Below are 13,220 nucleotides of genomic sequence, written 5' to 3'. Positions count from 1 at the left end.
CCCCGCAGACAGACGGACGCCTTCAGAAGGAAAAGGCTGGCGGGATGTGGAGCAGCTCTGGATCAGGGGTAGCGTGGCCAGGGAGCAGAGGCCAGACCTTCGAGCCACTGCAGAGGAAACAGGAGCAGAATGTGCTGCCTGCCTTGCCCGGGGGTGCACAAAGAGCAGAAATCCTGCCATCCACCCCTCGGGCCAAATGCCGAGTCAGCAGGTCCTGCTCTGCTGCCCTGGGCTGGAGCTGCTCCATTTCCTCCCCTCACACAATCCACAGCCCCGGCACAAATGCATTTTGTGCCTGGGAGGCTGTTCTGGCACCTTCCAGAAACAACAGCGGAGAGGAAGAGCGTTTCCACAAAGAGGATCTATTCTGGTGCCACAGGAACCAGGAGCAACGTGGGAGAGAAGGGAACTGTAGGAAACGGCTGAAAACATTAAATGCTTTAAAAGGATTTTTGTTGTTTCTTATCTTAGTGGGGAACCAGGGCCTCGAATGCCTCGGATTGAAGCCCCTTTGATTGTTCCACATTTGGAGTTCAGCTGTGAGCTCCCGGAGCAGCGGGTACGGGCACACGTGGCAGTCGGAGACAGGCTGGGCTGTCCCTGAGCCATCCCAGCTCCCCCCAGCAGCCCCCTCCTCCTCCTCACCTACCCCCTCTCCAACTGAAGACCAGAATAAAGAGGTCCATGATTTGGCTTAATTCCATGGAGATGCTTATGACATGGAAAAGCAGGCGGTTTGTGCTCAGGAGACCACCAAGGCAACGGAAGGAACGGGAATGAGGGCTGCAAGGACTCAGGGCTCAAGGAATCATGGACCCCCCACTTATGCAGAGATCCTGGAGCAAGGGGAAGGACAGCACTGCAGAGCAGTTTTGACCTAGTGTCCATGGGAAGGATGCCCCCCAGACCCAGAGATCCCACCAAGAGCAGAGACCCTCCTCCAGAAGCCCCTGTCAGCATGGACACAAGAGGCAGTGGCTGCCCCCGGGGCTGCAGCCTGTTCCACCAGGCAGGTCAGCAGGGCCAGGGCCCGTCTCCCGGGAGCCTCGGATGGGAATTCAGGAGAGGAAGTTTACGCGGCCGTTTCCTCGGCCGGTCGCGCTCCCCCGGCCGTCCTTCCTCCCAGAAGATAACTCCAGCTCTGCACAGCAGAGCCATGAGCTCAGCCCTTGTCCTCCAGCAAACACTGCGTTTGTGTGGTGTGACACCATCCATGGACACGGAGCGTTCCGAGGGATGGAGTCATGGTGAAGGAATGCAGAGCCCCGGTCACGGTCGGGTCCCTCCACAGCCACGCTGTGTTTGGGGGGCTGGACCCCTCAGTGTGTGTGTGGGGAAGGAGTGCTGGCCCCTGCACTGCCAGGGGAGGGCACGGGGAATCTCTTTTCCACCCGCCCAGAAGCAAGCCTGAGGAGTCACTTCCTGACCTCTGGCAGCTCCTCTTCCCCAACTGGGACAACTCTGGCCTCCCTAGGAGGGGCCTCTCGGACACGCTTGTGTCAACACTGGGAAGGCAACACCTTCCTGTTGGCAGTTCCACACTCTGTTCACAGACCCCCACGCGCCCTTCAGCAGCCTCAGCCAAACCCGGGGCCCCCGGGGGGCAGCGGGACCGGACCTTTACAGGAACAGATGCTTAACCACAAGAAAGGGAACACTCTCCCTGCTTCACTCACAGGCTTTTTAACTGCTCTGGGACCTGCCTTTCCGACCCAACCCTTCCAACCAGGACACTTCCAGCCCAACCCAGCCAGGCAGCAGCTCTGATAATTCACAGTTCCCTGGCAGAAGCACTTTGCTGGCCAGCAAACATCTGGGACTGCCCATATCCCTCCTCCTGGAATCCTCTTCTCTACTTTTAGTACAACATCCCCATTTCGTAGCCTCAGTTTGCACCATCTCCTGAAAAAACCTGCCCTCCCATGTCACCACTCTGTAGCCTCCTGACACCAGACTGGATGCCAAAGGTGTCTCGATAAAAGCAGCCAGTTCTCAGCACCACAAGAGCCAAGATAACCCAGACAAGTGTAAAAGCTGGCGTTGAGAAGGTCTGCTGCTCTGAAGGGAGCTAAAGACGGTGGAGGGAAGGAGGGAAAACATTGTTTGGACAGGGACAGGCGGGGAGGGACAGTTGTGCCCAGGGCTGGCTCCTCTCCCCCCCAACAGCCACCTTCCTCAGGAGCAGACTTTGATGGAGTGGAGCACCTGATCAAAGAAAAGCAGGAATGAAGGAGGAGACCAAAGACAGAGCTCCAGGGAAAGAATAAATGAGCCTTTGCAAAGACCTGGAGGAAGGAGGAGAGGATAGGCTCCAAATTGGGCTGTGGAGGTGGGGAGGTGCTGAGCAGGTGTGTCCTTGCTCAGAGCAGGAATGCAAACCTGACAGGCAATGGATCACTCAGGGAAGGTTGGACAGCCCCTCGAGAGGTAACCCGGGGCCTGATGCTTTAGATAAGCCCTTCCTTTGTGAGGATTTTCCAGGACAAACATCTCCCTCAGCCTCGTGACCAGCGTTTGGGGTCAGGCTTTGTGAGGGCCCCAGTGTCCCACCCCAGGGCTGAGAGCTCAGCCTGTCCTGAGTGCAGCCTCGAGGCACTGCAGAGAAACACTCTGGCTCAGCCGGAATAGAAAGCAATTCTTGAAAGTGCTCTTTGTTTCCCTGAAAAACCCAGGCTGGCATTCAGACTCCTGCTCGGGGTTTCACTCAAAGAACTTCGGAGCTAAGTGTCAGAATTCAGAGTGAAAGCTGGAAAGTTGGACTATTTCCTTGTGTCAGGGAAAGCACAGGGAAGAAAAAAAAAACACACCCTGCTTAAAAACTTCACGTAGGTTTGCAAAGCCACAAGTCATTAAGCACAGAACAAGCCACCAGTTCTGTGGGCCCCACAAAAACGTGCTGCTCTCCCCTGCTGACTCTGCACTTTGCCCAAAACCTTGGGTAGCCCAGCACTGTCCTCTCTGGGAACGCTGGGACAGAGGCCTGCGAAAAGTGAGTGGATTAAATTATTGTTAGGGGAAAAAAAATCCCCAAACCTGTTAATTTCAGCCCACAGTATTTGCAGGAGCAGAGAGATCAAGCCCAGCAAAAAGCCACTTTGTTTCGGTCCCTGAGGAGGCCAATTCAAACTGGAGCAAAAGGAAAAGTTAAACTTCTAACAGCCTCTGAACAACCCCAGTCCCTCAGAAAATCAATTCCTGAAGCAACACCTCTATGTGTGTGTTCCTTTTTATTATTACTTTGGTTGAAAGCAGAAGGCTGAGGGTCGGCAGCGGGAACCGCATCGCAGAGAAGCCCTGTTTGTTTTACCCAGCCCGGGCAGGTCGGCATGTGAGGCTTTAAGGTTTTACAGCCTGCCTGGATTTCCTGTTCTGAGGATCCAGAACCTGAATCCCACCAGAAGGAGGACTAGAAGCAGCATTTTGTGCACCAAATCAATGTTTCACTAGCTGCTGGAGGAAGAAAAAGAGCTGGTGTTCTGAGCCATGCGCTGGGCCACCACCTCTGCTGCTGTGTGTGCTCCCTAAGTGACAGACACTGACCAGAACAGCTCCCACCTGTACTGGGCAGACTGGAGGGGGAGGCTGCAGGAGGTGCTGAGCAGTTTCCCTGCTGCAGCCAAAAGAACCCTGTTCCCAGGCTCTGCAGAGGGCTTAGGGGGATGTCAAGCAGCATCAGCACTGACCTGTGAACAAAGCGCATTCTTGTGGATCTTCTTGTAAATAAGAGCCGGGCAGATGAAACAAATGAGGCTTCCCATGGTCGCACCTGTCAGGCCCAGGACTGTCTCCACTGGGAAAGAAGAGAAGAAGTCAGCAGAGGTCTCTTCCAGAAGTGCCACAGCAGCAGCACGGGGTGGTTGTCGGAGCCCTGGGGCAGGATGGGTTGTGAGCCCGGTCACCCCAGCCAGGAAAGCAAATAACAGGGAGCAAAGAAAACAGCCAGCCCCGGTCCCCAGCTGCTCACTCACCATTTGGGATCATGATGCCTCCAACCATGGTTCCAAACACTACAGCCAACGTCAGGGCTTTGAACCGGAGCGGGGGCATGTAACCCCCAGCAGCGAAGGTGCCGTCCTTCTGCTGGGAGAGAAGGGTGGGAGGCAGTTAGGGAAGGGGGGAGTTCAGCTCCTGCATCACAGCCCCCAGCAATTCCCCAGCTCCTGAGCAACTCCCCCACTTCCTCAGCAATCCCCCAGCAGACTCCAGAGCACCATCACTCCACCCTCCACAGAGGTGAATGCTGGAGGCAGTCAGACACGGCTGACCAGTTCTAAGGTGCATTTGAATCTCCAAACCAGGACAGGGGACATGGGGCCACAGCTGCCTTTTCCAGCACACCCCAAATGTGACCCCACACAGCTGTGCCCCAGTCCCTGTGCAGGGACTCAGAGAGCAGCCAAGGCCAAGAGCAGGAGGAGGGAGCACAGGGAGCAGCAGGAGGGAGAACAGTCATGGGGGAAGAGCTCTGGCTTTGCTAGGGAGAGGTGTCTCCCAACACCTGGGGGAGCAGGGCCATTCCCACCATACTACACCACAGGAACAGCCCCTCAACGGGGAGGAGGACACCCCAGGGAGACAGCAGGGAAGGATAAGTGCTGCTGGAGGGCTTCCAGATGCCCTCTGCTTCCCACCCCATCCCATCCCCACACTCCAAGTGGGAGGTGTGGAAGGCAGAGGCCCCAGCGTGCCCTGCAGACCCAGTCGGTCCCGGCTCTGCTGCTGCACAGATGGAGAGGAAGGCAAAGTGACACCTTCAAGCCTAAAGAGCCACGAGCTGAGCCCAGGCGAGATCCAAAGTGTTCCCAAGTGTTTCCAGCGCTTCCTCCCCTGCACCCGCTGGCTCTCACCAACTGTCTGCCCCCATCCTCGGGCCCTCCCGACGTGAGAAAAGAGCTGGGGGCTTCTCACAGGCAGAAGTGGCAGGATTTAGAGCTATAAATTGCTCAAGTTTTATTTCCTGCCCTAAGAGGTTTCTATTTATGCGGATACACAAAGGCCTCAGAACATTCCCACAATCTCTTACTGTATTTGCTGAATCCCATCGGCGCGTTCCGCGCCGCACAATGCACAGAGGAGAACACGCCACCGCCACAAGGGACTCACAGTCTCCAGCAGACAGACCAGCTACAGTCACAAAGGCTGGCTGAGGAGCTGGCCCTGGGAAAGGTGGAATGTGTGGGAGAGGGCTGTATCCCATATCCCACTGCCCGCCTCCGCACTGGGCCGGCACCGCGGCCCAGGAGGCGCTGGAGGAAGGGAACATCCGAACCCGGAGGGGACAGGGCTGCTGACGAAGGTGCTGGGTGAGAATAATGGAGCAGGAATGAGCAGGCACACATGGAAGCAACAAGAAATGAGGCTGGGCTGGGCTCTGAGGCCGGGAACAGGAGTTGGAGCTCAATGCAAAGTGAGTTGGCCAGCAAAAGGACGGCAGCTGGAGCAGCAGGAAATGAGGAGGCTCCACTGCTTCCAAAAGCACATTTCTCCCTCTTTCTGAGAGGGAGAACCACCTCGGCTCTGAACTGTGTAACACGTCTGTGCCAGAGCTGGAATCCCCAGCAGAGCAGGGAGCAGCAGCCATGGGATGTGGACTTCAGCCTGGGAACTCCAGCCCTTCTGCCCATGGAATTCCTCTGAGGAGAGGACATGAACCTCTAAGTCCCAGAGATTAACCATTCTTCAGAGCAGGATTTAGAGATGGCCACAGGCCCCTGCTGCACTGTCACCACATGCAGGGCACTGAGGATTTTATGGGAGTTGGGGGTTTGTCCCATTGGATAGAAAGCACCTGCCCCACGCCGCTGTCACCAGAGTCTCACAGAACCAAGAGAGGTTTGGGACCCAGTCAGAGCACAAGAGTCACAAAGAACCTTTCAAAAAGCAAGTTTCACATCGAGGCAGCCCTGGCCACGCAGGGATCTTACCTGCTGCTCAAAGAGCAGGGTGTTCAGTGCCTGTCTGCAGGGCAGGATCATCATCGGGAACCCCACCGCCACCGACATCATGAATCCCACTCGGATCATCTCCGTCACCAGGTTGGAAGGGAAGTTCATGAGGACATTCCCAGCAATGGCTTCGGTGTAACTCACGTAGCCAAAGAAGCCCACCTGGGGAGGGGAGAGGGTGGGCTGGACTCCAAAGCACTTCACACGTGCTCCTTATGGAAGTGAGGAGGACAGTGACCTCCCATTGGAGCAGCCAGGTGGGAGCACGGGGTCTCCTCCATGGGAAACCTGCCAGCAGCCCCAGCACCCCCAAAAGCTGGGACAGGTGGTTAATGAACAGTGGCACCTGCCTAAAAGCAAGTTTCTCACAAACACAGGGGGTTTCCTGGAGGACACACTCTCCTTGCTGCCAAGCCCATGGATTGTCCCTCTCCAATGGAGGGGCTGTCATGATTCCCTGCAGCAGCCTGGCTCATGGGCCAGAGCTCTCCTCAAGAATAATTAACCCACTTTTATTAATTGCTGCCTTATGAGGCATAACTTCCTTCACAATAGGCTGAAAAAAGCTCTCCCAAACTCTGGGAAGCATCCCCAGCTCCAGGCTGGGCCTGGCAAGAGCTGGGCCTCCACTCTGCCTCCACCCAAGGAAAACGTGCCATGCTGAAAATCTGGACTCTCCCAAAGGCCCCTGTGCTGTCAGGTTCATCACCTCCCAGATAACTCTGCTTTCAGCACGACGACTTATCTGTCAGAATAAATACAGATAAGCAGAAACCAGCCCTGGCTGTAGATAAATCCTCGTCCCTCTGGCCCCTCCAGATTTCTGGCAAGGGAAGAGAAGGGGAAATTCCTACCGTGATGTAAAAGGTGGTGACCACGTTAAGGGAAGAAGCAAATATGGAGCTCATGATTTTGACAGACGGTTCATCCAAGCTGTCATAGGTAGGCAAGACCTGACTGTAGAAAAGGGTAAATTATTTAAGGAAACCTGCAGAAAAAGAGAGAAAACCCTCATTTCCAGCCCGTTCCCTGCCTCAGCCCAGCAGCAACGAATCCCTGACACCTTCCCGCTCTGGAGCATAAACACCCGCTGCTATTCCACAATTTATACTGCTAATGCCAAGAGATTTCAGAACACTCATAACTTTTAAGTGTTGCAAAAATATTCCTGCTCTCCCCACCCCACCACGTGGAGCGAAACGTGTGATGTAAACATTGGGGTTCGGAAAGGGCTGCAAAATGAATGACCGTTTGTTCCCGGGAACGCGGGTGGCTCCAGGCCAGCCCCAGCGCCGGAGATTATTGTTCTTGGAGCTCTCCGTGCTGATAATTAAAGCAACACAGTGTTTACAGAGGAAAAGTGGGAAGAAGGTTGGAGCATCCCCCTGTCTAAAAGGAAAAGTTAAACAAACAGAACGGAACGCAGCGCCTGTCCTACTTCAGCTCCGTTCGCAGAAAGCCAGGAGCGCCGATTCCCTGGGATTTGGGGTATTTACAGCCTTGGAAAGCATGAGGAATGTCCTTTTCTGACATCAGGTGCATATTTTAGCAACTCATTAACCTCTTGTTACTTTAATTCAAGTGGCTACATCCTGGCTTCGTGTTACTGAAGGAACTCTAGGGAGAAGCGAGGGGAGCCTACGGGGAGATGGGAAGGGGTATCCCCGGCTCCAGTGGGCAGGAAGCCATTCCCAGAGAAGTGTGTCAGGGTGAGGACAAGCAGAAGGATCCTTAACCCTTAATCCCTGAACATCAAATGGGTCTGCACAAAGGAGGCCGAGCATGTCAGCTCCAGGACCCACAGGGGCTGCAGTTACTGGTCAGGATCAAGGATGGCTTTCCCGGGAGTCTCTCCATTTGGGATTCCTCCCTGCCCTCACCACAGCCATTACATTAACTGACTACATCCCAAACTTCTGCCCCCCCAAGGGGAAGGGTCCAGCCAAACATCCAGGCTGGCAGCATGGAGGCTCTGCAGTGTGTGGGATGGTTAAAAAGGTGATTCAGAGGTTAGCCAAATTAAACCTACATAGCTGAGAACACACAGACAGACAAAATATATATAAAGAGAGAAATAAAAAATATATATATGGATAGAATATATAAAGAAATAAAACATATATATATATATGAAATATTGCCTGGGCTGGGGACAGTGTATTTTCTTGATGCTTGCTAAAAAACACCCAGCTTTAGGTTGGGTTTGCCACATAAGTGCTGCCACGGAGCCTTTATTTAGGTCCACACACACTGGTCCAGACCAAACCATTTCCCTGCATTTCCAGCTCCCAGGAAAATTCTGCTGAGTACTACTGTGTGGATATCATAAGGAAAAAAAAAAAAAGGGATTTGTTAACTAGGTAAAGCTGCAGGAGAACACAATTCTCTTTGCCAGTTGTGATGGAGACATTAAACAGCAAGCCTGGAGCTGGGGTAGGATCCGAGCTGCCAAGAGAGGCAGTAAGTGGAAAATGATGATTTGGATCTTGCAGTGGGTGTAAACACAGCAGCCTGAACAAATTTTATCTGTCACATTCATTTACTGTTGGCATGAGACCCGTTTGCTGGAACTACAGGGGGGAAGCCCAGTTCTGCCAGGCTTCCAAAGGAGGATGGTCCTCCCAAAGGAGGCCAATCCTTCCTGTGTCCAGGGCTGGATTTACACCATTTGGAGCTGTCACGATTCTGGCCAGTCATGTAGTGCTCATGTGCCATTTCGGTGCAGCAGGGAATGCTGCTGGAAACATGGAATAGCCTGGTCTGTCCCCACCTTCTTCCACTTGTCAGCACAAACCCTGCTAAAAACAGGGAACTGGAAATAGCCTGGTCTGCTCTCACCTCCTTCCACGTGCCACTAAAAACAGGGAACTGGAAATGCAGGAACAACCCTCCAAAGCCAACAACTGTGCCATCTTCCGAGTGTTCTCCAAGGAATTTGGGGCAGCAGAGCAGCCCCCAGTGTTCACTGCCCTGGGGGGGACCCTGCAGCCATGGGGTGACACTGCTGCCTTTCCTGGTGCTACATTGCTCCCTTCAAGAACCGGGGGAATTTCATCCCTCCTGCAGCTGCACCAGAAGCCCGGTGTGTCACACTGAGGAGCTGTTTGTCCCAAGCAGTCTCGTGTTGCTCAGCTACAATAACTCCCAGGTGAAATGTAACTCCCTCCCAGCCTCGGTAACAAAAGGGTCACGACTGAATGAGAGCCTGAACTTCAGTGGGCTGTAAAATACTCTGATGAAAATAAAACACCAAACCAGATGGTATCTATCCCTTGCAATTCCTCCTGACCCTCTGCCCTCACAGAAACTCACTGTGGGAACAACTGCCAGGGGTGGGAATGGCAGGTACTTACGACTGACAGGCAAAAGACATTCCAAAGATGGGGATGCAGCGGAAAATGCCCTCCCAGCGCGTGTAACTCACTCGCTGCAGCCACTGCCCGCTGAAGAGCCCGTGCTTGAAGGATGACAGCACAATCTGCAGCCAAGGGAGAGAGCAGGGGTGAGGGTCCAGCCCCAAACAGCTCCATGGTAGCAGGAATGCTGGGGCTGGGATAAGAGGCAGCCCCAGCTCTGCCAGGAGCAGCCCCACAGCCCCAGCTCCCATCCCACCTACTGAGCTCCAAGGGCCACCAAGGATCCCAGGGAGGATTTTAAAGGATCTGTGACATTCCCCCCTGTTTGATGCCGTCAGACATCACAGCACACATCAGGGTGGGACAATTTCCACTGACACATTTAACTGTGAGAATTATTGTTCAAAGCAGCCTCTTCTGCACGTTTTTTAATGTATTTTTAAATCCGAACGGGAAGTGACGGTGGCCTTGGAGGATCCTGCTCAGCAGAGACAAAGGATCCCAAAACAGGATCCCACTTGCTTCTCCAGAGGCATTTAACAACATCAGCTCACCAAAGAGAAGGATAAACTTCATGGAAAAGGGGAGAGCCGAGGCCGGGGAGCTCCTCTGTCACAGACACAGGAATTGGCAGGGGTTGGGTTGCACAGGACGCAGAAGGTAAATATGTCTGAATGCCTGTTTATAATATCCCTCAATGGGGGTTCTAATCCCCAGAGATGATGTTTTGGTGCAGCCAACTCTCATGACTGTGGTGGGTTTCTTAAAGGCACAGCTCCTGGAATGTTCCACACCTCCCTGCACAACCTACTAGAAAAGTTGCATGGAAAGAATTTCTACATCTCCCTTTCCTTCCAGCTCTTCCAGTTCTGAAATTTGGGCGAGACAGGGCTGGGGCTCCACGAGCAAACCACAGGAGCATCCAGGAGGTGAAACTGGTCATGAAAAAGCACAATTCAGCTTTCACCTCTGAGGAAACGGGGCTTGGCAGAGCCAAACGGGCCAGTTTGGGCATCATTCCACTCCCCCTATGGCATCAAAAGGGTCAAGAGTCTGTCCAGCGCAGGGAAGAAATAAAAATACGCGTTTTCTAGAAACTTCTAAGAACAAGTTCACACCAAGTGCCAAAAGAGTTTATGGAGCTGAAGAAACAGAACTGCTGGTGTCCAACAAACAAACCTCTCCACTTCCACCAGTTCAGGAGCACAGGCACCCAGATCCCCAGTTATTCCCAGCACTAATTATCAGGAAGGACATTTTAAACTCAAGGCCTGCCCCTGCAGGGAACACCTGAGTTAAAACAGTAGGAAAACAGGATCCTCAGTGTCCATACCCACCACAAACATGAACACAGTGTAGAAGATGAGAGCCATGGCACTGAAGGACTGGATGGAGGCCATCATGTTCCTCTGGAGGCTCAGGGGGAGGACGATGCACAGGGAGACAGCGAAGAGCAGGACTATCCGGAAACTGCCCGACACCTGCAAAAGGGACCTGCATAAAGACCTGGAGCAGGGAAGACACCCAAAACATCCACCAAACGAGCAAACCCTGACGTGGTTCATTTTCCCAGAGTGAGAAACAGCTATAAAGTGTGAAATTCTGTGACTGCAGGTGTTTAAAGATCCGATGTTGCAAAGTCAACGTTCCTTGGGCTTCGTCTGTGATGAGCTGAGACAGTCACTGGGTGCCACTGTTGCTCTGCAGTGTGTGACAGGTCCGAGGCAGAAGAATTTGGGGGGTGGGAGGGGGGTTAAATGCTAATCCAGCACAAGCTATTTAGGTATTTTCATGCAATTAAATAAAAACTAAACTTACTCGGGGAAACGAGAGATTGAAGTCTTGGAAACTCCGATCCAGAAAATTAATCAAAGCCTCACACTGGTATTTATTAAAGCAGAACACTCGGAAATATTTAATACCTAATTTGGCTGTGGCCTCAACACATCTTTTCTAACTTCACAGCCCCTTAATCTGAGCTTAGGAGCATCAGGCAGCACAGATAACAGCTCCACCAAAAATCCTTTTGCTTCCCAAATGTCCTTTTGCTTCCCTGCACGGCTCTTGTACCAGCTTCCAGCCATGCCCACAAGGAGCACCTCTTGCCTCTGAGCATCCTGAGCCAGCACCAGGTTCATCACATGGCTGAGGAGGCAGGAACACAATGACTTTGGCCACCAAAACAGTCAGGGACAGGACAAAAACCCCTCCTGAACTGAGAGGGGAGAACTCAGAGGAATTGCCTGTCACTACCCACTGGGGTTGGAATTAAGGCAGGAAGCATCATCTCCCCAAGGAATCTGCTCCAGAATTAATAAGGGAACAAGTTAAAAAGAATTCCTTTGATGGAAATGCTGGAGTTTTACAGCTGATTGTTCACCATATGTCTGGGCTTCCAGGACTTCCCAGAGCCGAAGGCTCCGCGCTCCAGGCATTCCGCAAAGCTCTCCATGAGGGGAACCCCAGTGGAGTGCTGAGCACACTCCAAGGCAGGAGCTGTGCTGCATCCAAGGAACACACAGCTCAGTGGAAGATCTGGGAGCACTGTGTGCATGGTAGGTGGGATTTATTCACCTGGAATCCGAGCAGCCGCGCAAAGAAGTTGGAGCCCAAGTCGCCGATGACGACGTAGAAAGCGATGCAGGTGCCCAACATCAGCCCAATCATGCTGCAAACAGAAACAGGGACAGGTTAGGAGGACCTTGGGAAGGGCAGGACAACCCTTCTGCACTCAATCCCAGTAAAACAACCATCAGAGAACCCCCATCCACACTAATCGCCTTGGAGATGTAACTCTGCTAACGGACCATGCACTGGTTTAACTGCTGTTTGGAGCCATGGGTAAAAAAAAACAAACTCCAAAAACCAATCTTGGAGATGGCAAGAACTCCTTTGGTTCCTGGAAAAACCTCTAAAATAATCAGCATGAGGCTCTTGGAGCCCACACCCCACAGCAGAGCCGTGCCATGAATCTCGATATCTAGTGGGCTCTCCAATGTCTCTCCACAAAATGGACCAAACTTTAATGAAAAGATTGTCCATGAACTGCTTCTCCTCCCACTCTTGGACCACTTTCCTTCCCAGTTCCAATTATAGAACATCCCCGTGGCAATTACAGCCACTGCTTGCATGGACAAGCAACATCTGAGGAATATTCTGTGTATTTTTAGTGCTGTGCAGCAGTTTGCAGCTGGGGTGAGGGAAGGAGCCACCACCACTGCCTGGCCTGGGCTCAAGATGCCTGGAAAAGAATCCCTGCTGGAAAAAGCAGGGCTGTGAGGATGTCCCATCACCTGAGATCTGCAGGGAGCTTCTACTGCACTGGGGTCATGGGAGGAAGCAGAGTCCGTCCCAAAATGAAGGCAGGATTCCCCCTCAAGGCATCTCACAGCAGGGATGAGCGGGACCAGAGCAGATCCATGGGTCCAAGGAACCAAACGCTCCCCCTCCCACTCATTCACAGCACTCTCAGCAGGGATGTCACCCCTGAAGAGCAGCCACAGGTGACATGCCTGGGATTTCACAGCAGAGCAGGAGATGAGCTCTCTCCCACCTTCTGTGCTCCCACCGCCTGGAAGGCGCTCCCGGCTCCGCCTGGGAACGGGCGGGATACGCTGGAGGTGACACCTGAGAGCTGGGCTTAGGGATCTCACTCAGGCTCCTGCTACATCCCAGGAGGCAGGAGGGCTGTGGGGACCAGGGGAGGCAGGAGGGGAAGGAAGGAGGTCAAGGCTCAGAGCAGGAGTTTTCCCCAAACAAACCCAAACTGTTCACGCTTTGAACAAGCAGCAGATTTACCTTGTTTCCACCAGCATTTTTCCTGCTTTTCCATAGGCATGAAATGCTGGCATAAAATGGAAAAAAAAAAGTGGAAGTTAGTCAAAGAAGGGCTCAGAATAGGGCAGAGGCCAGTTCAAAG

General features: G+C 53.1%; 1 protein-coding gene across 2 annotated transcripts in view; it reads right to left on the bottom strand.

The window, feature by feature from the left end:
* SLC38A10 (solute carrier family 38 member 10) overlaps positions 1 to 13,220 on the bottom strand; it is a 29,847-nt gene that overhangs the window by 12,568 nt on the left and 4,059 nt on the right. The window contains exons 3-10 of one of the 2 annotated variants that reach the window (XM_032706817.1): positions 13,100 to 13,145; positions 11,876 to 11,969; positions 10,639 to 10,782; positions 9,299 to 9,423; positions 6,800 to 6,902; positions 5,925 to 6,107; positions 3,969 to 4,077; positions 3,684 to 3,790 (exon numbers count right to left, since the gene is read on the bottom strand). In XM_032706817.1, the coding sequence (XP_032562708.1) occupies positions 3,684 to 3,790; positions 3,969 to 4,077; positions 5,925 to 6,107; positions 6,800 to 6,902; positions 9,299 to 9,423; positions 10,639 to 10,782; positions 11,876 to 11,969; positions 13,100 to 13,145 (911 nt within the window). Of the gene's footprint in view, positions 1 to 3,683; positions 3,791 to 3,968; positions 4,081 to 5,924; positions 6,108 to 6,799; positions 6,903 to 9,298; positions 9,424 to 10,638; positions 10,783 to 11,875; positions 11,970 to 13,099; positions 13,146 to 13,220 lie in introns of both variants that reach the window. The other variant, XM_032706816.1, reaches the window with a different exon arrangement.

This window comes from Chiroxiphia lanceolata, chromosome 19, assembly GCF_009829145.1.
Source record: "Chiroxiphia lanceolata isolate bChiLan1 chromosome 19, bChiLan1.pri, whole genome shotgun sequence".
In the NCBI taxonomy this organism is placed as follows: Eukaryota; Metazoa; Chordata; class Aves; order Passeriformes; family Pipridae; genus Chiroxiphia; species Chiroxiphia lanceolata.
This window is presented reverse-complemented; position numbering and strand designations above follow the sequence as displayed.